The sequence below is a fragment of the Scyliorhinus canicula genome, chromosome 5, assembly GCF_902713615.1.
Source record: "Scyliorhinus canicula chromosome 5, sScyCan1.1, whole genome shotgun sequence".
Taxonomy (NCBI): Eukaryota; Metazoa; Chordata; class Chondrichthyes; order Carcharhiniformes; family Scyliorhinidae; genus Scyliorhinus; species Scyliorhinus canicula.
In genome coordinates this window covers 9,193,834-9,219,188 of record NC_052150.1, presented here as the reverse complement: position 1 = coordinate 9,219,188, position 25,355 = coordinate 9,193,834, and the positions used below count along the sequence as shown (strand labels likewise).

General features: G+C 46.9%; 1 protein-coding gene across 1 annotated transcript in view; it reads right to left on the bottom strand.

Moving 5' to 3' along the window:
* Positions 1-25,137, bottom strand: part of LOC119965754 (tumor necrosis factor receptor superfamily member 11A-like) — a 59,853-nt gene extending 34,716 nt beyond the window's left edge. The window contains exon 1 of the mRNA XM_038796546.1: positions 24,973-25,137. Coding sequence (XP_038652474.1) covers positions 24,973-25,053 — 81 coding nt within the window. The 5' untranslated portion in view covers positions 25,054-25,137. The remainder of the gene's footprint in view (positions 1-24,972) is intronic.
* Positions 25,138-25,355: the final 218 nt, after the last annotated feature.

Genomic DNA, 25,355 nt, shown 5'->3' with positions numbered 1-25,355 from the left:
GCTTCACAGCTCCAGGGTCCCAGGTTCGATTCCGGCTTGGGTCACTGTCTGTGCGGAGTCTGCACACCCTCCCCGTGTGTGCGTGGGTTTCCTCCGGGTGCTCCGGTTTCCTCCCACAGTCCAAAGATGTGCAGGTTAGGTGGATTGGCCATGATAAATTGCCCTTAGTGTCCAAAATTGCCCTTAGTGTTGGGTGGGGTTACTGGGTTATGCGGATAGGGTGGAGGTGTTGACCTTGGGTAGGGTGCTCTTTCCAAGAGCCAGTGCAGACTCGATGGGCAGAATGGCCTCCTTCAGCACTGTAAATTCTATGATAATCTATCTCTGGCAAATTTAAATGCTGAACTATCACTTTAATTATTTAAACCTTCTTCACTCCTTCAGATAAAATCAATTGCCGCTTGTCTGTCAGATCCAAAAGCTTTGTTTAACCATCCTTCATAAACCACCCAGAGTGACCTCTTCACACCCAACAAACTCTCGGCCACTGAACGGCAATTTTACAAGTCACTCCCTATTTCAACTGAGTATAAACACACTCGCTGTATTTAAATTCAATAATCCCAAAACAAACTAGGAATTATACTTTTTAATCTCACAAAGAGCTCCCAATTTTTGTCAGGACACCAGACAAGAAATCCCAAACATTTTTCAATTTGTAAATCTGTGAGGAAAGGATAGTTCATGCCCAGAGTGATGACTCTGACCAATAGTTAACTTTTATGTTGAAACAAACTTTAATTTAAACACAGAATTAAGCCCATTAGCACCAAAGAAACAGTGTTACAATTAACAGTTAAACATTTCTTAAATAAAAGGAAAACTTAAACTCACTATTGATATCTGCTACTATATATTTTCCAACTAAGCAACCCAATATTGTTCAAAATCCACTAAGATCAGAAATCAGAAAACGACCCATTTATTTCAACTTTTTGCTTCCTGTCTCCTCACCAGCTTTCTATCCATTTTAAATCACCACCCGTAATCCCATGCGCTTTAACATTACATATTAACCTGCTATGTGGGACGTTGTCGAAAGCCTCCCGAAAGTTCTCCCTGGTCAACTCTACTAGTTACACCTTCAAAGAATTCTAACAGATTTGTCAAGCATGATTTTCCTTTTCAAAATCGATGCTGACTTTGGCTGATTACACCACTGCTTTCCAAATGCTGTGCTGTGAAATCCTTGACAATGGAATCAACAATTTCCCTATTACCGACGTTAGATTCACTGGTCTATAGTTTCCTGTTTTCTCTCTACCTCCCTTTTTGAATAGTGAGGTTATATTAGCTACCCTCCAACCTGTAGGAACCATTCCAGAGTCCAAAAAATTTTGGAAAATGACCCCCAATGGATCTACTATTTCTAGGGCCACTTCCTTAAGTACTCTGGGATGAAGATTATCAGGCCCTGGAGATTTGCCCACCTTCAATCCCATTAATTTCCCCAAAACCATTTCTTTACTAATACTAATTTCCTTCAGCTCCTCACTAAAACTTGTGCTTCTCAGAACATCTGGTGCATTATTCATGTCTTCCTCTGTGTAGACAGAAGCAAAGTATGAATTTCATTCCTCAGCCATTTCTTTATTCCCTGTTATGGATTCCCCCGTTTCTGACTGTAAGGGGCCTACATTAGTTTCAATCAATCTTTTTCTCTTTACATACCTATAGAAACGTTTATAGTCAGTTTTTATGTTCCCGCTAGTTTACTTTCAAATTGTATTTTTCCCTTCTTAATCAATCCCTTGATCTGCCTTTGCTGAATTTTAACCTGTTCCCAATCCTCAGGTCTACTGCTATTTCTTGCTGATTTGTATGCCAATCGTTGAAACTATACTATCTCTAATTTCACTTGTAAGCCATTGTTCGGCCACAGTTCCCTTTCTACTCTTGTGCCAAATAGGAATAAACAACTTTTGGAGTTCACCTATTTGTTCCTTGAATGTTGCCACTGCCTGTCCACAATGCTTCCTTCCAGTAATGTTTCCCAGTCTGTCACAGTCAGCTCACGCCTCATATCATCATAATTACCTTTATTGAGATTCAGGACCCTAGTGTCAGAACCAACTAACTCACTATCCACCTTGATAAAGAATTCTATCATATTATGGTCACTCATCCCCAAGGGTTCTCTCATAACCAGATTGCCAACTAATCCTTTCTCGTTGCACAACACCCAGTCCAAGATAGCCTGTTCCCTGGTTGGTTCCTCAACGTAATGGTCCAGGAAACCATCCCATATACACTCCTTAAATTTCTTCTCTATTGTAGAGTGACTAATTTGAGTCACCCAATCTATATGCAGATTAACCGCTGCAATCCCCGTGGTGTAGGAACACCCACAGTGCCAGGAAGGGAGTTCTGTGATTTTGAAACTGTTGCCTCATTGGAAGTGATGTCCTATCAAACCAGACGTGGAACTGAAACCCAAGCCTGGAACCTATTGCTCTTGGCAGGAGTCAGGTGGAATGGTGGCGGGAGAGGGGAAAGAGGTTGGGGTAGAATCCATTTCGGCTAGGTTCTTGTCCTTGGAAGCAGCAAATTCTGGCAGTAGAATGGCACATTCTATGCCTGGAACCTCTCTCACAACCTTGGTTTGGGGGCAATCTTTTGGTGTAGCCAACAGCCGGGTGACCATTGCGAGATTTCCGCCTGGCGCAAAGCCTGATTTGGGCCTCTCCCGCAATTCACCTGCTGCGCCTGGATTGGCGGCGGGTGCAAGGCAGTGGTAGAATCATGCCCACAATCCCCATTACCCTTGGTGTCATTAGTATTGAGAAATCTATTGATCTCTGTCTTCGTACAATAGAATCATAGAATCCTACAGTGCAGAAGAAGGCCATTCGGCCCATTGAGTCTACACCGACACTCTGACAGAGATAGCCTCAGTCCCCCACCCTATCCCCTTAACCCCACCTAACCTTTGGACACAAAGGGTCAATTCCCGTACCAGCCGCCCCGAACAGGCGCTGGAATGTGGCGACTAGGGGCTTTTCACAGTAACTTCATTTGAAGCTTATTTGTGACAATAAGCGATTTTCATTTCATTTCATTTCATTTAGCATGGACAATCCACCTAACCTGCTCACCTTTGGACTATGGGAGGAAACCGGAGCACTGGGAAGAAACCCACACACACAGGGAGAAAGTGCAAAATCCACACAGTCACTCAAGGCCAAAATGGAACCTGGGTCCCTGGCACTGTGAGTCTTGCATAATAATAATCACTTATTGTCACAAGTAGGCTTCAATGAAGTTACTGTGAAAAGCCCCTAGTCACCACATTCCGGCACCTGCTCGGGAAGGCCGGTACGGGAATTGAACTCGCGCTGCTGCCTTGTTCTGCATTACAAGCCAGCTGTTTAGCCCAGTGTGCTAAACCAGCCCCTCTATACTCAATATACTGCCGCAGTATACTCAATATACCCAATGACTGAGCATCCACAGCCCTCTGGGGTACACATTACAAAGATTTGCCACCCTTTGAATGAAGAGATTCCCCCTCATCCCAGTCCGAAATGATTTCCCCCTGATCCTGAGGCTGTCTTCTGGTTCTAGATTCCCCGGTCAGAGGAAACATCCTTCCAGCATCGACCCTGCTCAGAGCCTTAAGAAATTTGTAATTTTCAATGAGATCACCTTTTATTCTTCCAAACTTTAGAGAGTACAGGCCCACATCTCCTCGCTCAAGATCTGTCCAACAGGCAATGATTATCGTGCAGAAACAGTCCCACCTGGTTCCAAGGCGAATTTTCCACTTCACCTCCGGTTGAGTAAAAGGTCAGATCAAAATATCGAAGGGGAGTAAATACTTTATAGCAGTGTTTTTCAAACTTTTTTTTCCCGGGGACCCATTTTTACCAACCGGCCAACCTTTGGGACCCACGCCGGCCGACCTTCGCGACCCACGCCGGCTGACATTCGCGACCCACCATTTTCTCTGACCTTTAATGCGAGAGGTGAGCCTGCTTGGTCCTCATTTACTTGTTTGCTGCTGACAAAATGGAAGATTCACAATCACGCCCAAAGCACGTGACGTCAGCGTTCGGGGCGCGTGACCTGCTCTCTGCCTCGCTTCAGGCAGGAAGATAACATTGAATTAAAAAAATGAATCTTCTCCTGCATCAGCGCGCTGACGTCAGGAGGAGGCGGTGAGTCTCGTGTGGTTCTGCGCATGTGCACCGATGAGTGGGCACGCATGTGTTAGAGGTGAAAATATTCACACGAAGGCCTGAGGATGAGTAAAGAAGCAGTTTATTATATCGGAATTCTGGGAGAAAGACCTGAGGCCTGAGGCCTGGACAGCCCTCTTTCTCACTTGAACTAAGGCTCACACGGGTTAATATACAGAATCAGGGGGCGGAATTAGTTGCATTCTCATTTACATTCCATCAATCAACTATATTCGCGTCACAATTCATTACATACAGTCAATCAATTTTCTTAGCATCCCAGTTATCACATATATGGTTAAAGTGGCTGTTGCCTTACCCGCCCTTAACTTCATACAGAAGTCATTCAAAACTAACACAAGGATATGTCCTGTCTACAGCTGGGGACCTTGATCTATTATAGATACATTGTTCTGTGAAGCTGTTACCAGCAGCTGTTGAGATACTGCCTATAAGTACCCACGCTTGGTTCTCATGAGGTAGTTTACACAGTTTGTAACTTATTGTTCAGGAAAGTGGCTAGTTCAGCCATTTTCTGTCTTTAGTATTGCTTTCATAGCTAACAGCCATTTTGTGTCCTTTCCGATATTGACAAGCATTGTGTATACACTATCTATTTCTACAAATTGCCTCATCTAAACAGGCATCTTAGCCAATGAGTACCCTTTGTCTCATCAGAACTATTCAAAAGTAATATAGGAGCAAAAATGTAGTTACAGGGCCGCCTATAATTTATATCATAGTCCAGTATCAGAAAATGTCCCCCAACACATGCTCAGTGCGCCCGCATTTCTTTATGTGGTCGCGGCTGCCATTTTCAAAGCCGCTCGCAGCTGGCATTGTTAAAAGCCGGCTGCTGCGACTGTTGCGTGCGAATTTGTGCGATCGGGAACGCCGTGACAGACGGTTCCACGACCCACCCGCAGGTCGCGACCCCCACTTTGAAAATGCCTGCTTTATAGTGACATTGATGTGTAACTGCGATCAGTTCCCGCCCCCCCCCCCCCCCCCCCCCTCCGCACCCCCCCCACCTACAGTTATGTCCCTGGACTGTGAAATTATTGCTGGGGGTCTAAAGATTAAATTACAGATTCAGGTCTCCAGAAAAAAATAGAACTGTTGATTGAGTAAGTTTAAAACTTTTTTTAAAGTGTTTGTCTTTGAATTTGTCCTTTCACTGTAAGGTGTTCCTGTTTATCTGGCAGGATGATGAATCTAGCAGTCAGGATTACCTTGATGTTTGTGTGTATGTGTGTGTATGCTGGCCAAGATCACTCGGATAAAGAGGGAATTTCCATACAATAAGTGGGGTTGACAAAGCAAATATTTACATATTAACTTTTCTAATAACCTAGCCTCAGGGAGGACACTTTTACAAGGGTGAATTTCACCGGGGAGCATTCTCCCTCACCTTCAAAGATGATTTGTGGTACTCAACAAGTACAGATTATCGCACACTCATTCTCTCATCATTGAACTCTGATGCCCCAGTGGCAGTTCTACAGCCAATTCCCTGGCAGTCCGACAACAAAAATACATCTAAAACATTCCCTGCTCGCTCGGTGACCTGAATTTTGAAAACCAAAGGCTGAAGATAAAATTTACCATCATGGAAAAATAAACCATGTGGTAATATTCAACTGAACAAATAGCAAAGGAAAGCAAAAAAAATCCGGCCCTTGACTCAGAAACTACAGCCCACTCAGATCATTACCACTCCGATATTCATCAACTTCAACCTCAATCACAAATTAAGTTTGTCTGGATGAATTCCGATGCGAGTTTGTTGGCTGGCCACAGAGATGACTAATTATGTTGCATTTCCTTTATGATACTTAATGCTCTAAATAATGTGCTGTCTATGCAAAGGATATATTGCATAAACATAAAGATTCAGGCTAATCTGTGCATGTGCGTATGCAATGCGCATTCATCTTTTGCAACAGAGACTGGAACCTTTTTCCGAGGAAGGAACAGCCTCATGCTTTCTCACGTTCAGTGCTTCCAAAGTCAAATCCAATTTTTTTACACATCCATGTCTTAAATATTTAAACAACTGGTATTTATATAGCACCATTAACAGAATAGAACATCTCACACAGCTTCAGGCAGCAGCAATGATAAAACAATGTGACCCCTATCCACATGAGGAGGCAGTAGAGCACGATGGCCAAGAGGTGGGCAAGGAGTGTCATGGGGGAGAAAAGTAAGGCAGAGAGAGACTTAGGGAGGAAATCCCAGAGCTTACGACCCAGTCAGCTTTCGGTCCAGCTACCAATGGTACAGCAACTGAAATCAGGGATTGTCTTCTATTCTTACAAAGGGTGAGGCCCAAAATCAAAAGTTTGGAGGAGAGCTAATTAGTGCCCACTCCTGACTGCCATGCTCCAGCTGCATTAGTGAGACTGTACCTGGAGAATGGAGCACAGTTTTGGTCTCCTTATTTTGGGGGATATACTTGCATTGGAGTCAGTGCAGAGAAGGGTGACCCGTCTAATTCCTGGGATGAAGCGGTTGCCTCATCGGGAAAAGTTGAGTGGGCCGGGCCAACTTCAAAGGAGAGGCAATCCTATGGAAACTTAACAGAGGAGACGCCGAGGAGGTGACTTTCCCCTTGTGGGGGTATCTAGAATTAGGGGGCAGTTACAAAATAAGGGGTCCCCCAAATTAAGGCAGAGGTGAGGAGAAGTGTCTTTAGTGGGTTATTAATCTTAGGAATTCTCTAAATTCTCTACCCCAGAGACAATGGAGGAAAGGTCACAGAATATAGTGTAGGCCGTGTTAGACAGGTGATCAAAGGTTATGGGAGTGGGGGGGGGGGGGGGAGTTGAGGACACAATCAGATCATTCATGATCTTATCAAATGGCAGAGTAGGTTCGAGTGACCTGAAGGCCCATTCCTGCTTCTATTTCTTATGGTTTAATGACGCTCAGCAAGTAAACGCCTGCAATTTTGGAGTTAGGATGCAGCATAGTTACTGATCAGAAAGATTTAATTTAATTGAAATAATCTTTATTGTCACAAGTAGGCTTACATTAACACTGCAACAAAGTTACTGTGAAAAGCCCCTAGTCGCCACATTCCAGCGCCTGTTCAGGTTCACTGAGGGAGAATTCAGAAAGTCCAATTGACCTGACAGCACGTCTTTCGGGAGTTGTGGGAGGAAAGCGGACCACCCGGAGGAAACCCACGCAGACACGGGAAGAACGTGCAGACTCCGCACCGACAGTGACCCAAGCCGGGAATCGAACCTGGGACCCCGGGGCTGTGAAGCAACAGTGCTAACCACTGCGCTACCGTACCACTCCTGTCTAAGGTTTAAGATGCTGCACAAGTGAACAGCAAAGGAACAATTCTGCAAATAGCAGCCGTTGATGATCACATTGTTAAGTAATAACAGGTTGCACAGGAAAAGAGTAACTACTACTGACTGCCACGTGCCAGAGGATAACGTTTCACATTGGACCCCCAACTACCTTTCTACCGAAACTCTCTGGGCTGCAGGAATGTTCTGCGTTGACCTGGCCCAAATTAAAATAATTCCACTAACGACAGGACCAGAGGCGAAACCAGATACTTGAGATTTAGCTGTGGAAATCCCAGGGATTATTTCAACAAGAGTTGGTACAAACCCAGACGCCCAATTTGTATTCTCTAACAAAGTGCCAGTTCACTCTGTAATGCACGGAAGATAATGCTGATCTTTAAACAGGAAGTGTAAAACTGTTAAAGATTCGACATAACAGGGAAAGCACCAAAGAATAGAATAAAAGCCATATGAACATAGGATTGGACAGTATAATAACCCATATTCTTAAATTGCAGGAAGTTGAAACAAAGAAAAAATAAACAACTACTACATAGAAAGCATGCAAATTGATATCAAAAATGAGATCCAAAGATATTGGAGCCCGTTGGCACATAACTGGTTGAGCTCAGTTGGCTGTTCAGCTTGTTCCTGATGCAGAGCGAGATCAGCAACGTGGGTTCGATTCCCGCACTGGCTGAGGTTATTCATGAAGGCTCAACCTTGCCCCTCGCCTGAGGTGTGGTGACCCTCACGTTAAATCACCACCGGTCAGCTCTCTTCCCCCTCAAAGGGGAAAGGTCACCTGGGACTGTGATGACTTTACTTTACTTTAATATCGGCAAAGAAAGGCTGACAACACCACTGTGTCTTCAATGTAGTAAAGCATCCATTAGTCAAAATTTAACACCAAGCCACATAAGGCAATAGTGTCGAGAAAGGATGGTTAATCAGGTCGGGTTTAAGATGCTTGTTAAAGGTGGAGAGGGAGATGGAAGGGATTGGAGAGGGGATGCTGGCACTCCTGGCTTAGAGCCTAGGCAACGGAAGGCATGGCTACCAATGGTGCTAGCAAAGGAAACTGAGGCTGTATAAAGGGGCGAGCATGTTTAGCTGCTTGCTTCCCGGCACTCACAGTGCAGAGAAAAACATGGCTATTCAACGCGACTCGTACAGTGAGGAGCTCCGCTCGATGGAACTCACCATTCTAGCGAAAGATCGATGGCGTAATGATCTCCGAGGCCCCCGAAACAATCCCCACCTCCCCCGCTCCCGGCCCAAAAGCAAGATGGGAGGGTCGCAGCTGGGGGCTTCCGATCCCTTTGGAGACCCCAAGAGTGCCGTTCTGTCTGGTCCCCGTTTATGGGGAGCAGTGCTGAATGACGCTCGCCGGAGGTCTCTGAGGAGAAAGGATTGAATCCCGAAGCCTCAGATACCTCAGGAATCTGCACATTAGAGCACAGTAGCACAGGGGTTAGCACAACGCTTCACAGCTCCAGGGTCCTAGCTTCGATTCCCGGCTTGGATCACTCACTGTGCAGAGTCTGCACGTTCTCCCCGTGTCTGCGTGGATTCCTCCGGGTGTTCCAGTTTCCTCCCACAAGTCCCGAAAGACATGCTTGTTAGGCGAATTGGACATTCTGAATTCTCCCTCAGTGTACCCGAACAGGCGCCGGAATGTGGTGACTAGGGGATTTTCACAGTAACTTCATTGCAGGGTTAATTTAAACCCACTAGTAACGATAAAGATTATTATTAAACATTTGGCATATATCAAATGTATTTTATCTTATTCATGGGGTCAGGTTTAGTGAACAAGCCCAATTCCAGTCTTGCGGCCCATTGAGATGAAGGAGGACCATTCCTGCAGCCCACTCACTGGCCTAGGCTGTCCATCACTGGCCTAAAGAGTGGGTTTCGTGAACAAGATGAATTTGGAAAGGAGACATGGGGCGATAGTGAAGAAACTAGAAAAAGGTGTAAATTTAGGATTAGGGCACGGGGGATTCTTAGAGGAAATTTCACAGAATTTACTGTGCAGAAGGAGCCCATTCGGCCCATCAAGTCTGCACCAGCCCTTGGAAAGAGCACCCTACCTAAGCCCACAATTCCACCCTAACCTGTAACCCCACTGTACCTTTTCTGGACACTGAGGGCAATTTATCATGGCCAATCCACCTAGCCTGCACAACTTTGGACTGTGGGAGGAAACCGGAGCACCCGGAGGAAACCCACGCACACACGGGGAGAACGTGCAGACTCCGCACAGGCAGTGACCCAACCCAGGAATTGAACCTGGGACCCTGGTGCTGTGAAGCAACAGTGCTAACCACTGTGCTACCGTGCTGCGCCCCGTGAGTTAGAGGAAGGGAGGGATACAACAGAGTCAGCTGAATGGATAGCCTCAATCTTTGTAACAAAAATGGACAACAGGGGAGAGATTAGGAGAATATTGCTGTGTGGGAGGTTATGTCCCAACAGAAGCGGTTCCCTAGAACCACAGAAACAAGCCATTCAACCCAATCATTCCATGTTTATATTGAGGCAATGGAGGGGGCCTGGCTTTAAAAACAGCATTGGGCAAACATTTGAAAAGAAAATGAAAAGCTAAGTGCAGAGGAATAGGTTAGCTGAATATGTTAGTGTGCCGGCAAAGCAAGGTGGAACTGAGTGGCTCCCCGCTGGGCTGGAAGTGTTTCCAATTCTCTGTCCGGTAAGAAAAAATAGTTGCCAAAGTCTTTTTAAGAGCCCACGCCCAGGCCTGTTTGTCGCTATTGGCTACACATTCTAAAGAACAAGCTGAGGTTTCACCGTGAGTGTTCACAGATCCACTCCAGGAGTCGTAGCCGATTAATTATTTCACCCCATAGCTGGGCATATTTGTGCCATGAGTTTGAAATGGGTGTGAGGAGTAACGTTTAAAATTCACAATCTTGCCCATTGCAAGTGAGTTCGGTGGGGCGGGGGGTGGGGAGGGGGGGGGGGGGGGGGGGGGGGCAGACATGCAGTTTTCGCTAAGCATCAGTTTGACCTGAAGGTCCAATAGGTGCTGAGGATCTATATTGTAAACACCACGTCAGGAAATAACTCCTGCAGCTTAAAGTCCCGTAAATTAGAACCAATAAGACATGATTGTGAAACCCTTCATGATTCTCATTATTAACTGTAAATTGGTGGGTTCCTGCGTCACTAACAGTATAACGACTTTCAGCAAGACGAGTTCATTCACCAGCTGAGCAGCTATTTCAATACTTGTGTACTTTGCCCGCCTTCCCGGGGGGGGTAAGCCCCCGCCACGTGACCGCGTGTCACCACGTTCTCACGTAACCACTCGGTCTACAATAACCACAATGTTTCTCTTCCTCACATTGTTACCACAAAGTTTTTCTGCGTCTGTCGCCTGAAATTTAGAATTCTAATCCTTGGGCGCGATCCAACGGGCTCGCTGCGCTGAAAAAGCAGCTCACCGCGGTGCAGCGTGGCCGTTGAAAGCCAGGAGACCCCGCTCCCAGGATCACAACGCCTCCCGAGTTTCAACGCAATTAGGCGAGACGTTGTGATGTGAATCCCGCCCGAGCAAATCTGCATATTGGAGCGAGGCAGTAAGCTTCATTCTAATAATAATCTGTATTAGTGTCACAGGTAGGCTTACATTAACACTGCAATGAAGCAGTCACCTCGACTTCTGAACCAATGGATATAAGGGATTCTCCATCCCGTCAGCCCCGTTTTCCGGCGTGACACCGGCAGCAGGATTCTCCATTCTGACAGCCGGCTAATGTGGTTTCCCATTGTGGCCACCCCATGCCATCGGCAAATCCGCGGGCGTGGGAGCACTGCCGGCGAAGCGGAAGATCCCCCATGACGGAGAATCTGCAGAGGTTCACTCGATGCATCCTATCCGTCCCGCTTAATAACTAACTCACGCAAACTCTGTTTCTCTCTCCACAGACGCAGTCAGACCTGCAGAGTCTTTCCAGCATTTTCTGTTTCTATTTCAGATTTTCAACATCCGCAGTATTTTTGTTTTTATTTTGGTGATCCAGCCTTAAACTCTGGGCGGTACTGAATTGCAGCAGATATACAGGAAGAGATTTACAGTTAAAACAACGATAACAACAACTAAATAATAAGCCCATTGGCTTTTGAAAAGATTCGTAAAGATGAGCTCTGAATTAGTTGCGATGAAACCCGAGATGGAATCAGAGAATCTTACAGCACGAGGTAATTTGGCCTATCATATCTTCAAACGAGTTGTCCAATTTAGTCGCACACCCTTGCATTATCCCCAGGACCCTGCGAGTGAATCCTCTTCAAACACATGGATGTTATCGTATGAATTACTGCAACTATAATTGTGTGTAAAGAAGGCTGTCTGCTTGTTCTACCACAGCACCCCCCCCCCCCCCCCCCCAAATGGGCGGCACGGTAGCCCAGTGGTTAGCACTGTTCCTTCACACTTGCTTTTGTATAGCACTCCTCACAACCACCAGACACATGCAGGAAATGCAGCAGCCAATTCTCTCACAGCAAGACCCCCACAAACAGCAATGTGTTAACGATCAGATAATTTGTGTTTGTGGTGTGGTGTTGACGAAGGGATGGACATTGGCCAGGGCCACCTGGGGAAATTCACCGACTCTAAACGAGGAGCCACTCATGTAGGAACTACCACCAAGTCCAAATCAGAAAGGTAATTATTCCAAAAACATGCAAATGTGAGCGACCAGCAGCAAAAAACTAACATGGCAATACACCCTTCTTGTGAGGGTCATACGTGAATCTTCCATCCAGAGATAATCAAATGTGACATTCATGTTTGAAGAAGGCGACCAGCTGGATTACTGATCCCACTCAGGCTATTCGGAGCAAATTTATTGGGGTCTCAACTTCGAGGTCAGAGCCATGCCCACGGGAGAATTAAAATCAACTCAACTGCTTCAGCACCCTTAATCTTTCAGTTATTTGCATTAAATTAGTTACCAGAAAGTCAAGAACATCCCAAATCAGGTGCCTGACCTTTCCATTTGCTCCTCCAATCTCACCCCTCCTCCTGCAGGACTCCTTCATCGGAAACGGGATTCGTGGAATTTACCGATAGGTTATCTGCTGTGACTACAGCGGATGACACATCTGCCCAACACCTGTCCACCTTCCCAGAAATTCCGCAACCAGCAACTCAGGGTCGTCAGTGAGAAAATATCTGGAATGTTGTTGTTGTACTTGGGCAGCATGGTAGCATTGTGGATAGCACAATTGCTTCACAGCTCCAGGGTCCCAGGTTTGATTCCAGCTTGGATCATTGTCTGTGCGGAGTCTGCACATCTTCCCCGTGTGTGCGTGGGTTTCCTCCGGGTGCTCCGGTTTCCTCCCACAGTCCAAAGATGTGCGGGTTCTAGCAATCGAACCGCTAGCAATTGCGCTCAGGGCAGCAAAAAATTGGAGGGGGATCCGAAGGGGAGGCAGAGAGCACAGAGTCTCACTCTATGCAGACCCACAAAGCAGCATGGACGGAATCATCGCGCTCCTGAAAGAGTTTGGAGCCTTCTCGGGCTACAAACTCAACATGAGCAAAAGCGAGATCTTCCCAGTACACCAGCAGGGGGGGGGGGGGGGGGGGGGGGGGGGGGGGGGGGCAGCACTAAAGGGGCTGCCGTTCAAACAAGCCCGACATAAATTCTGCTACCTGGGGATCCAAATAGCCCATGACTGGAAAGGGATCCACAAATGGAACCTCACCAGCCTGACGGAGGAAGTAAAAAAGGACCTGCAAAGATGGAACACACTCCCACTCTCCCTCACGGGGAGAGTCCAGACGATCAAAATGAACATACTGCCCAGGTTCCTCTTCCTGTTTAGATCCATTCCGATCTACATCCCCAAGGCCTTCTTCATAGCGCTGGACAAACTTATCATGGCGTTCGTATGGGGGGGTAAAAATGCTACGATCCCAAAGAAGGTCCTACAGAAAACAAAATCCAGGGGGGGGCTAGCCCTCCCGAATCTACAATTCTACCACTGGGCGGCAACAGCCGAGCGAGTAAGGGGATGGATCCAGGAGCCAGAAGCCGAGTGGGTGCGTGTGGAGGAGGCCTCCTGCATGGGGACCTCCCTCCGGGCCCTCGCCACGGCAGCACTCCCATCCCCACCCAAAAAACATTCCAGCAGCCCAGTGGTGACAGCCACCCTCCAATCCTGGAACCAACTGCGGCAGCAATTTGGCCTGAACAAAATGTCGGACAAGGCTCCCATCTGCAACAACCATAGGTTCAAACCAGCACTGACTGACGCCACCTTCAAAAGGTGGAGACAGGACGGGGGGACACTGACAGTCAGGGACCTATACACGGACGACAGGATCGCAACACTGGACGAACTGACAGAGAAATTTCAGCTAGCTGGGGGGAACGAGCTACGGTACCTGCAGCTCAAAAACTTCCTACGAAAGGAGACAAGGACGTACCCACAACCGCCACGACAGACACTACTGGAAGACCTACTGGACGCAAGTATCCTAGAGAAAGGGAACTGTAGTGACATGTATGGCCGACTGGTAGATAGGGACGACACCGTACTGGACGCAGCAAGAAGGAAATGGGAGGACGACCTGGGGATGGAGATAGGGTGGGGACTCTGGAGCGAAGCACTGCATAGGGTCAACTCCACCTCCACGTGCGCAAGGCTCAGCCTGACGCAACTAAAAGTGGTACATAGAGCCCACTTAACGAGAAACGGTATGAGTAGGTTCTTCCCGGAGGTGGAGGACAGATGTGAGCGGTGCCAAAGAGGCCCGGCCAACCACGCCCACATGTTCTGGTCTTGCCCCAAACTTGTGGAGTACTGGACAGCCTTCTTCGAGGCTATGTCCAAAGTGGTGGGGGTGAGGGTGGAGCCATGCCCGATAGTGGCGGTCTTCGGGGTTTCAGACCAGCCAGATCTGTTCCTGGGGAGGAGGGCGGACGCCCTTGCCTTTGCCTCCCTGATCGCCCACCGTAGAATCCTGTTTGGCTGGCGGTCAGCAGCACCGCCCAGAGCTGCAGACTGGCTGTCCGACCTCTCGGATTCTCTCCAAATGGAGAAAATCAAATTCGCCATCCGAGGGTCGGACGACGGCTTCCACAGAACGTGGGAGCCATTCATGCAACTGTTCCGGGACCTGTTTGTGGCCAACGAACATGAGGAAGAATAGTCGGGGGAAGGTAGCCGGCGGGGAGGGGGGGGGGGCTATGGGCTCGTTACGGGGGTTTGATGGCTAGCTAAGGCCCAAAACCAAACTAAATAAATGCCAATAAACATTGGGGAATGTAAAATATGTATGCCGGCAAAGAGGGGGAGGCCACAGTTATTACTACGAAGATGCTCACCTGTAAATATATATGTTAATTTTTGCGTGTTTTTTTTTCTCTCTCTAACAATTTGTAATTTGTTCAATATAAAACATGAAAACTGAATAAAAAACATTTATAAAAAAAAAAGATGTGCGGGTTAGGTGGATTGGCCATGATAAATTGCCCTTAGTGTCCAAAATTGCCGTTAGTGTTGGGTGGGGTTACTGGGTTATGGGAATAGGGTGGAGGTGTTGACCTCGGGTAGGGTGCGCTTTCCAAGAGCCGGTGCAGACTCGATGGGCTGAGTGGCCTCCCTCTACACTGTAAATTCTATGATACTTAGGATGTTTGGCAGGCAAGGGACAGATGTTTAAAGGGCTCATGGCTCAACATTTCCAATGAACTCTGAAATTTGAAACCTTTCGTTCTTGGGATGTGAGCATCACTCTGAGAAGGCAAACGTTTATTGCCCAGCCCTCTTCGTCCTGGAAAAAGTTATGGTGGGCCACCATTTTGAATGGCTGCAGTCTGTCTAGTGAAGGCAGTTCCACGGTGTTATTAATTAGGGAAGACGTTCCAGGGTTTTAACCCAGTGATGATTACAGTGATTATTTCCAAATCAGGGTATTGTGTGACTTGAAGGTGACCTTGGGTGTGATGGTTTTCTCATACCTGCTACCATTTAACCTACAGCTAGTAGAGGTTATGGATTTGGAAGGTGTGACCAAAGGAGCCTGGAGAGGTTGCTGCATATCCCATAGATATCACACATTGCTATCACTCTGTCCCACTGGGGAGTGGGTGTGTGGATGTTTATGTTGGTGGATGGGATGCTTTGTCCTGAATGCATTTGAGCTTCTGGAGTGTTGTTGGAGCTACTCTCATCCAGATAAGTGTGAACTCTTTTATCACACTCTTGACTTGTGCCTCGTAATGTATTGTGACCTCTTACCATGTAATTATGTTATGTAAATGTTGTTGTAGGTGGTAGGGAGGTTTTAGAGAGTCAGGAGCTGAGTGACAGATTGTAGAATACCAAGCCTCTGATTTGAGTCAGAAACTGAAGGCAGAATCATCATCAGTGAACATCCTGACTTTATGATGGAGGGACAATCATCGATAAAGCAGCTGAAGAGAGTTGGGTCTTGGATACCAGCCTGATGGTGTCCTGGGCTACAATGATTGACCCTCAATGGCCAATCTTGCTTTGTGCCAGATACGTCTCCAGCATTGGAGATAATTTCACCCATTCCGTTCCCTGCCCAGACAGACAGACAGATAGATAGATAGATAGATAGATAGATAGATAGATAGATAGATAGACAGTCAGGCAGCCAGACAGACTCACTGACAGACAGATAGACAGAGATCTACTTGTGCTTTGTCTGTTTGTGCTTGACTTGGAATGGCATTAATTCTGTTAACTTCACATTTAGAAATTTAGCATCTTCTTCTGCAAGGTGGAAGAATTACTGGCTGCAAGATTATATTAAAAGTGAATACAATGTAGTATTTCAGTGTATTAGGTGTGTGTGTTTTTTATGCATTGTTGGCATCTTTTCTCTTACGTGTCATAAGCTTCGTTTGTCCCTCTATAGCCACCATAGCGAAGTGTTCCTTTAGTTCTGCCCAAGTCGAAGGGGTAGCAGTTGCGACTGTATCATCAAGAAGTATAAATCCTGATGGACCTCCATGGATGCCACTGTTCTGCTTTATTGTGGGCACTGCTGCCTCATTGCTGTCAGCTGTTGTTCAGTTGTTAGCATTCTTACCTCGGAGATACAAGGTTAAAGTCCCATTCCAGGGTTTGAGCACAAAGCTGAAAGCTGACAATATTGGCAGGGGTCTGGGAACCCGAAGATAATATCAGAGAGTTAGACCAAGGTTCACAGGAGACAGGGAGACATAGGGCTGGATTCTTCCGCCGCAGGAACACCACGGGCCAGATGCAGACCATGGAGAATTCCATTGACCTCAGGCGGGATTCCCTGGTCGCTGAGCAGTCGCGCCGGAGAATCCCACCCATAGGTACCACCAGGATAGGGAACAGGACGTTAGAATATCAGATGTGGGTTGAATAAATTGGAGTCAAATGTTTGTCACAAGAAGAGATGATACAAGCACCTTGAAGGGGAAAGTTGGGGAAACAAATCCAGAGCTCCCTGGATGAAAAAGGAGATAAATGTTGTTACAATGCCAGCTGGTGTCACTATTGAACAAGTCAGATCCCAGGGTGGAACCCAGCTTGATCAACCCAACTTTTATTTTTTGTTTAGAAATGTGGAGGGTGGCTACTGAACAGAGTCACAGAGGCTGCTGCTGATTTATTTATTTATTTTAAATATAAATGTAGAGTACCCAATTCTTTTTTTCCAATTAAGGGGCAATTTAGAGTGGTCATTTCACCTACCCTACACATCTTTGGGTTGTGGGGGTGAAACCCACGCAAACACGGGGAGAATGTGCAAACTCCACACGGACAGTGACTCAGAGCCGGGATCGAACCTGGGACCTCGGCGCCATGAGGCAGCAGTGCTAACCACTAGGCCACCATGCTGCCCCGCTGGTGAACTTTTAACAAAAGAATAGAACGTATTAAACAGGAAAAAAAACTATAATACACTAGTCCTTCACCCCAACTATATCTTTACAGGTATAGAGATTTGTAAAGATAACACAAGTTACAAAATCAAACTTGTACTCTAATGTTCTCAGTTAGTTCATAGTCCACGGGTGGGTTTCTCCGGCTGCGCACGCCCTTTATATGGTCCTTTACATGGTCCGCATCCCGCCCATGGCGAGCTGGCAGTGGGCGGGGCGGAAGATTCCAACCCCATGTAAACCAATAGGCAAACTGTGGTCAGACACTCTGAAACCAAGTGGCAGATGCCACCCAAAATAACTTCTATGGATCTCTCATCAACTCCCCCAGATGCTTGTCACATTCTGAGCCAACTGCTTTCACTGGGCATGAGGGTTTCCAATCTCTGCTCTCAAAGAACATGCATTGGTATCTTCTCCCAAATCACGCTTTCTCTTTAATGTCTTCAGCAAGGATCCAGCTCCAGGGTTCCAACCTCTCATTCCTGTGTTCCTCTCCCCCTGGAGTGCCATGTATGTTCAAGTTTCACCATCCATGCAGATACTCAGCTGTGGCAATAGAATCTACTTCTTCTCAGCTGTAGTAAGAGGTCACCAACCTTCGGGGACTCTGGATTCTTGCAAGTCCACATTGTCCCAGGTCTGCACCTTGCAGCCCTTTCTTTTCATTTCGATCCTCTGCTCCTCACTCGACTTCACTTAACAGGACCTTTTCACAGATCTCTGTTCTTTCCCTTGGGCTGAAAGGTTTTCTTGGGACTGCCTTCTGTCCCTCTCCTTGGCTTTTTGGCAATTCCTCTTCTTTGGTTTGGGACCTGCTCTCTGCAGTCCCACACTTTGGAAGGGATTCTCCGCCGGGGTGATTCTCCGTTATGCCGCCATTCGGGGGTTTCCCGACGGCGTGGGTCTGCCCCACAATGGGAAACCCCATTGACCGACCAGCGTAACGGAGAATCCCGCCGGCCAGTCGGGGCAGAAATGTGGCTCAGCGGGGCGGAGAATCCCGCCGGCCGGTCGGGGCAGAAATGTGGCTCGGTGGGGTGGAGAATCCAGCCCTTTATGTCCCACTGGAAGACATTTATTATCTAAGTGGGAGAGACTTTGGGGTGCTCCGTTGCAGAGGGATCTGGTGTTCTTCATTCATGACTCACAGAAAATGAGCATGCAGGTACAGCAGATAATAAAGAAAGCAAATTAAATATTAGCATTTCTCGCTAAAGGAATAGAATATAAAGGTAAGGACGTGTTGTTGCAACTACACAAGGCATTGGTAAAACCGCACCTGGAGTATTATCAGCAGTTATGGTACCCTTATTTGAGGAAAGATGTCGTGGCATTGGAGACAGTTAAGAGGAGGTTCACTAAATTGATTCCAGAGATGAGGGGCTAGTCGTACGAGGAGAGATTGAACAGTTTAGGCATATAATCTCTAGAGTTTCGAAGAATGAGGAGAGATCAGATTGAGATATCAAAAGATGATAAAAGGTATGGATAAAGTAGACATAGAACTGATGCTTTCTCTTGTGGGGCATTCTAGAATGTTAGGGTCATGGTGCTAGGATAAGAGATAACAAATTTAAAGCAGAGTTGAGGAGAAACTACTTCTCTTAAAGTGTTGTGACTCTGTGGAATTCGTTGCCCTAGGGTGCGGTGGATGCTGGGACAGTGAATAAATCTAAGGAGGTGTTAGACAGATTTCCTGTCCTCACCCCCAAAGAAGGCTCATCCTTATCCCCGTCATGTGAGCTCTATGCAGCACCTAAATTGAATGAGGCTCAGCCTCGCACACGAGGAGAAGAATTGACCTTCTCCAGTGCATCCGCACGTCCCGTCTTCTATCTGCTCCCAGCTCCCCTTCCCACTTGGCTTTCAGCTCCTCCCCCGATACTTCCTCCGCCTCCTGCATTATCTTGTAGATGTCCGATATCCTCCCCTCCGACCCAGACCCCCGAGAGCACCCTATCACTCGCCCCCTTACTGGGGAGAGGGGGAACCCCTCCACCTGCCGCCTAGCAAATGCCTTCACTTGTAAATATCTGACCATGTTTCCCGGGGGGAGCTCAAACTTCTCCTCCAGCCCTCCCAGGCTCGCAAACCTCCCCTCTATAAACAGGTCCTTCAGCTGCCGTATGCCCACCCTGTACCAGCTGAAATCCCCCGTCGATGTTCCCCGGGATGAATCTATGGTTCCCTCTTATTGGCGCCGCCAACAGACCTCCCATTTCCCCCCTGTGTCGCCTCCACTGCCCCCATATCTTGAGGGTGGCCGCCACCACCGGGCTCGTGGTGTACCTCGTGGGGGGGAGCGGCCATGGTGCCGTTACTAGGGCCCCCAGGCTTGTGTTGCCACAGGACGCCCTCTCCATTCGTTTCCAAGCTGCCCCCTCCCCTTCCATCATCCACTTGCGCACCATTGACACATTTGCCGCCCAGTAATACCCCGAGAGATTGGGTAGTGCCAGCCTCCACTGCCCCTACTCCGCTCCAAAAAGACCCTCCTCACCCTTGGGTGCCGCGCGCCCACACGTAGCTCATGATGCTACTCGTCACCTTTTTGAAGAAGGCCCTAGGGAGGAAGATGGGCAAGCACTGAATAAAAACAAGAACCTTGGGAGGACCGTCATTTTGATTGACTGCACCCTCCCCGCCAGCGACAGCGGTACCATGTCCCACCTCTTAAATTCCTCCTCCATCTGTTCCACCAGCCTGGAAAAGTTCAACTTGTGGAGGGTCCCCCAGTTCCTTGCCACCTGCACCCCTAAGTACCTAAAGCTCTTTCCTGCTCGCTTGAAGGGGAGTCCCCCAATTCCTCTCCCTGGTCCCCCGGGTGTATCACACAAAACCTCACTTTTGCCCAAATTTAGTTTGTACCCCGAAAAGTCCCCAAACTCGCTAATAGTTCCATTATCTCCGGCATTCCCCCTTCTGGGTCTGCCACGTACAGCAGTAGATCATCGCATACAGCGATACCCGATGTCCTCCCCTCCCCTAGTCGTCCTCTCCCCCCTGAACCCCTCAGTGCCATCGCCAACGGTTCAATCGCCAGTGCGAAAAGTAAGGGGGATAGGGGACATCCCTGCCTGGTCCTCGGTGGAGCCCGAAATACTCCGACCTCCTCCCATTTGTCACTACACTCGCCGTCGGGGCCGAGTAGAGCAACTTCACCCACTTAAAAACCCTTCCCCAAACCCAAACCGTTCCAAGTCTCCCACAGGTACTCCCACTCCACCCTATCGAATGCCTTCTCCGCGTCCAGCTACCACTATCTCAGCCTCCCCCTCCACTGCCGGCATCATAATTACATTCAGCAATCTCCGCACGTTCGTGTTGAGCTGCGCCCTTCACGAACCCCGCCTGGTCCTCATGGATTACCCCTGGCACACAATCCTCTATTCTAGCTGCCAGGATCTTTGCCAGCAACTTGGCATCCACGTTCAGAAGCGAGATAGGCCTGTAGGACCCGCACTGCACGGGGTCTTTATCCCGCTTCAATATAAGGGGATCAGAGCCTGCGACATTGTCGGGGCAGAACCCCCCCTCTCGCGCCTCATTAAAGGCTCGTACCAGTACCGGTCCCACCAAGTCCACATTTTTCTTATAGAATTCCACCGGGAACCCATCTGGCCCCGGCGCCTTCCCCGCTTGCATCGACCTATTCCCTTGACTAGCTCCTCTAGCCCTATTGGCGCCCCCAGCCCTTAATTGGTAATGGGTTGAAGGGTAATGGAGAATGGGCAGGACGGTGGAGTTAAGGCCAAGATGAGATCAGCCATGACTGTAATGAATGGTGTAGCGGGCTCGAGAGGCTAAATTGCCTGCTCGTGCTTCTAGTTCATGTGTTCTAAGAAAGAACTACTCTGGCTGATTTCACCATCCAACTCTTGGTCTGTAGCACTGGAGGAACAGCACACTAAGCACAAATATGGCGTCCATGGTCAATAAGGGGATTTGTTGATTAATATGAAGATTATGGATTATGGGGAGAGGGCAGGAGAATGGGAATGAGGAATCTATCAGCCATGATCAAATGGCGGAGCAGACTTGATTGACCAAATGGCCTAATTCTGCTCCTATATCTTATTAACTTATGAACTTAGAGAGGGACTTAAATTGCTCCCTGCCCTCAGAGCATAATCACCAACTGAACCACAAACTACATTCTGTTCCCCTGTGGCCTCTCTATTACTAGGCAACAGCCCAATTTTTTTACACCCTGTGTTTGCTTTAGAGTCATAAAACATCATTAAAATGAAGACAACTTTTAAATTGAAACTAAAATTCAAGATCCCTTAATACAAAAATACAAATTAAACTTACCATACATTATTCCTAAAACCAAAAATACAAATGGAACTTCCTTAAAACTATCTCTATATCCTAACAAAATTAGGAGAAGAAAAAGTTAGCATGTGGCAGACGTCAGGTAAAAAATACAATTGAGAACCAGGCTGAATACAGAAGGTTCAGAGGGCAAGGTTGAAAAACGAAAAGAAGCTAAGAGAGGGCATGAAAAGAGACTGGTAGCAAATATAAAAAGAAATCCCAAAGTCTTCTGTAGGCACATAAATAGTAAAAGGGCGGTTTAAAAAGTGACCAAAAGAGGCATTTATGTATGGAGGCAGAGGGTGAAGCTGAGATATTAAATGAGTTCTTTGCATCTGTCTTTGCCAAGGAAGAAGATGCTACCCAGGCCAAGGAAAAAAGAGGAGGTAATTCAGACACGAGGAAGGGTTTAAATTGATAAGGAGAAAGTATTGTATAGGTTATCTGTACTTAACTGATAAAACACCATGACTGGATGAGATTCATCCAAGGGGAGGAAAGAAGTGAGAGTGGAAATTGCAGAGACATTGGTCAAATCTGTTTCAATCTTTCTGAGACTCAGAAATGGTGCCAGGGAGCTAGAGAATTGCCAACATTAAACCCTTTCTCCAGGGTATAAGGATAAGCCCAGCAACTACAAGCCAGTCAGTTTTCCTATGGTGATGGGGAAACTTCTAGAAACAATAATTCAGGACAAAATGAATAGTCACATGGACAAATGCGGGTTAATTATGGAGAGCCAGCATGGAGTTCTAAGGGAAAATAACTAACTTGTTGGAGGTTTTTTGAACAGGTAACAGACGGGTTGATGTGGTGTACACGGACTTCCAAAAGGCACTTGATACAGTGCCATACAAAAGGCTTGTGAGCAAAGTTAGAACTTGAAGAGACAATATAAAATAAAGGATACAACTTTGAAAGAGGTGCAGGAGCAGAGGGACCTGGGTGTTTATGTGAATAAGTCATTGAAGGTGGCAGGACAGGTTGAGAGCACAGTTAATAAAGTGGCATAGAGCACAAGAGCAAGGAAGTTATGTTGAACTCGCATAACACATAAGTTTGGCCTGAGGTGAAGTGTTGCACCTAGTTCTGGGTGCCGCACCTTTGGAAAGACGTGAAGGCATTAGGGAGAATGCAGAAAAGATTCACGAGAATGGTTCCTGGGATGTGGAACTCCAATTATGAAGACAGAATGGAGACGTCAGGACCGTTTTGCTTGGAGAAGACCGGGAGGAGATTTGATGGAGCTATTCAAAATCATGAGGGGGTCGGGAAAAAGTAGGTTGGGAGAAACTGTTCCCACTCACGAAAGGATTGAGAATACAAGGACACAGATTTAAGATGATTTGAAAAAGAAGCAAAAGCAATACGAGGAAACGCTTTTTCTCCCAGCGAGTGATTCGGCTCTGGAATGCACTGTCTGAGAGTGTGGTGGAGGCAGGTTCAATCGAAGCATTCAAAAGAGAATTAGACTGTTATTTTAAAAATAAGGAAGGGTGTGCAGGGTTATGGAGAGCAGCCAGGAAAATGTCATTAAGTGAATGTCTTATTCGGAAAGTCAATGCAGACACGATGGGCTGAATGGCCTTTTCTGCACTGTGAAAGATTCTGCGATTTTGTGACAATCTGGTATACGGCTGAGAGAATGTTACATTATTGGGGATACTGTATTTCAGGTGATATGGTAGCAATCACCCCATTTGCCTACTTTGATGAATGCAAACGCTCCCAAGGCATTATTTTAAAGAACAGCAGGGAAGTTACACCCATTATCCTAATCAATGTTTATCCCTCAATCAACATTACAAACATGGATCATCTGACCATTATCATATTGCTGTTTGTGGATCTTAGCTGCCATGTTGCCTAATTTCAAATAATTACATTTCAAAAGTATTTTAAATAGTTTGGAATGTTCTGAGATTGGGAAAGATGCCATAGAAATGCAAATCTTTCTTTCCGTCTTTCCAAACGCAGAATTCTGATTCTCTAATACCACTCTGATTGCCCCTAGGGTAATAGGCGGGCAACAATAACAATCCTGATTTTAGTGAACTGGCTCCTCGTCTTTGACCCGAGTCAGCCACTGACTGATGTCGTCAGAAGTGTCCAGTGTGGTAACTATTAGTGCATTGCTCTCCAGCTCCTGACCTCAACCTCTGACTGGCATTTGCAGTAGGGGAGACAGTGATATAATACCACTGGACTCATAATCCAGAGGCTAATACTCTGGGGACATGGGTTCAAATCCCGTCACGGCAGCAGGTGAAATTCCAATTCAATTAACAAGTCTGGAATTATTTAAAATAAACTAGCCTCAGTAACGTTGACCATGAAACAATCATCGATTATGGCATTGACGAGGAAGGAATTCTGTCCACAAGTGACTCCAGATTAACAACAATGTAATTGACTCTTGCCCTCTGAAATGGCCAAGCAGGTCACTCAGTTCAAGGGCAATTAGGGGAGGACAACAAATATCTGCCTTGCCAGCGATACCCGCAAGAAAACAAAAAGGTGTGAACAACCGTTCTCTCAACTGCAATTGAAGACAGTTCAGGAAAATCCCAATTGTGTTTGCCCCTGTCAAAGGTAGGGTGCGAATGAGATGCATCACATTCAGGATGTCAACACTGCAGTGGAACCCACTGATGTTTAGCTTCCCCACATAAATAATTACATTTCAAAAGTATTTTAAATAGTTTGGAATGTTCTGAGATTGGGAAAGATGCCATAGAAATGCAAATCTTTCTTTCCGTCTTTCCAAACGCAGAATTCTGATTCTCCAATACCACTCTGATTTCTTCCCATGTTTCCATTCCCAAACCTGGGAAGAAATCAATAAGAGTAGACCTGAATGATCTTTACCTGGAAGTCAATGCTTTTGGTCACATCTCTTCTCTTCCTTAAAATGTATTTTTTTTGAATAAAGGAAGTGGGGGGGAATAATAATTCCAAGACATTTATTCATCTACTTTAATTGGAGATTCGCCCTAAGGCACATTCATTTCTGCAGGGCGCGGTTGCAAGTGATAAACGGCGCAGTTATTTTGCCAGTAGTTTGGGCGGGGGGAACTTTAACAAAACAATTGAGTTTGAAGATTTGGCACAAGTTGCCTTTCTCCCGGGGGGGTCCAAGTTAACAGGCGACAGACAGGCGAGCTACAGGTACAGACAGGACTCCCAACTCTGACCCAACCGAGACTGGGGATAAAGGTCCAACTAGCCCCTTACCTGGGCGGCGAGAGCAGTGACACAGACCAGGATCCCAGTCCACTTCTGGAGAATGTACAGCGATGTCAAACCGGCCTCCATGAAGGGTGACCTGTGTACAGGGGAGCAGAACCTCTCCCTCTGCCTCTCTCAGTGTTCAGTGACACATGGGGTGCTGGGTTCTGTTGCTCTGTGAGTGTGTGCTATCTCACTGGCTTGGGAGAACTTTAACTGAGTGAGTTTGCGGAAGTTGCCCCACCAGTAACATGACACTGACGCAATAAACTCTGCCCCCAGCAATATGCTCCAAAGAGATAAGCCTCCTAACCATCTCATTGACACATTGCTCCACTACACGCAAACAGCATTGGTTCCTTTTTGTTCTGTTTGAGGAAGCACTTTGT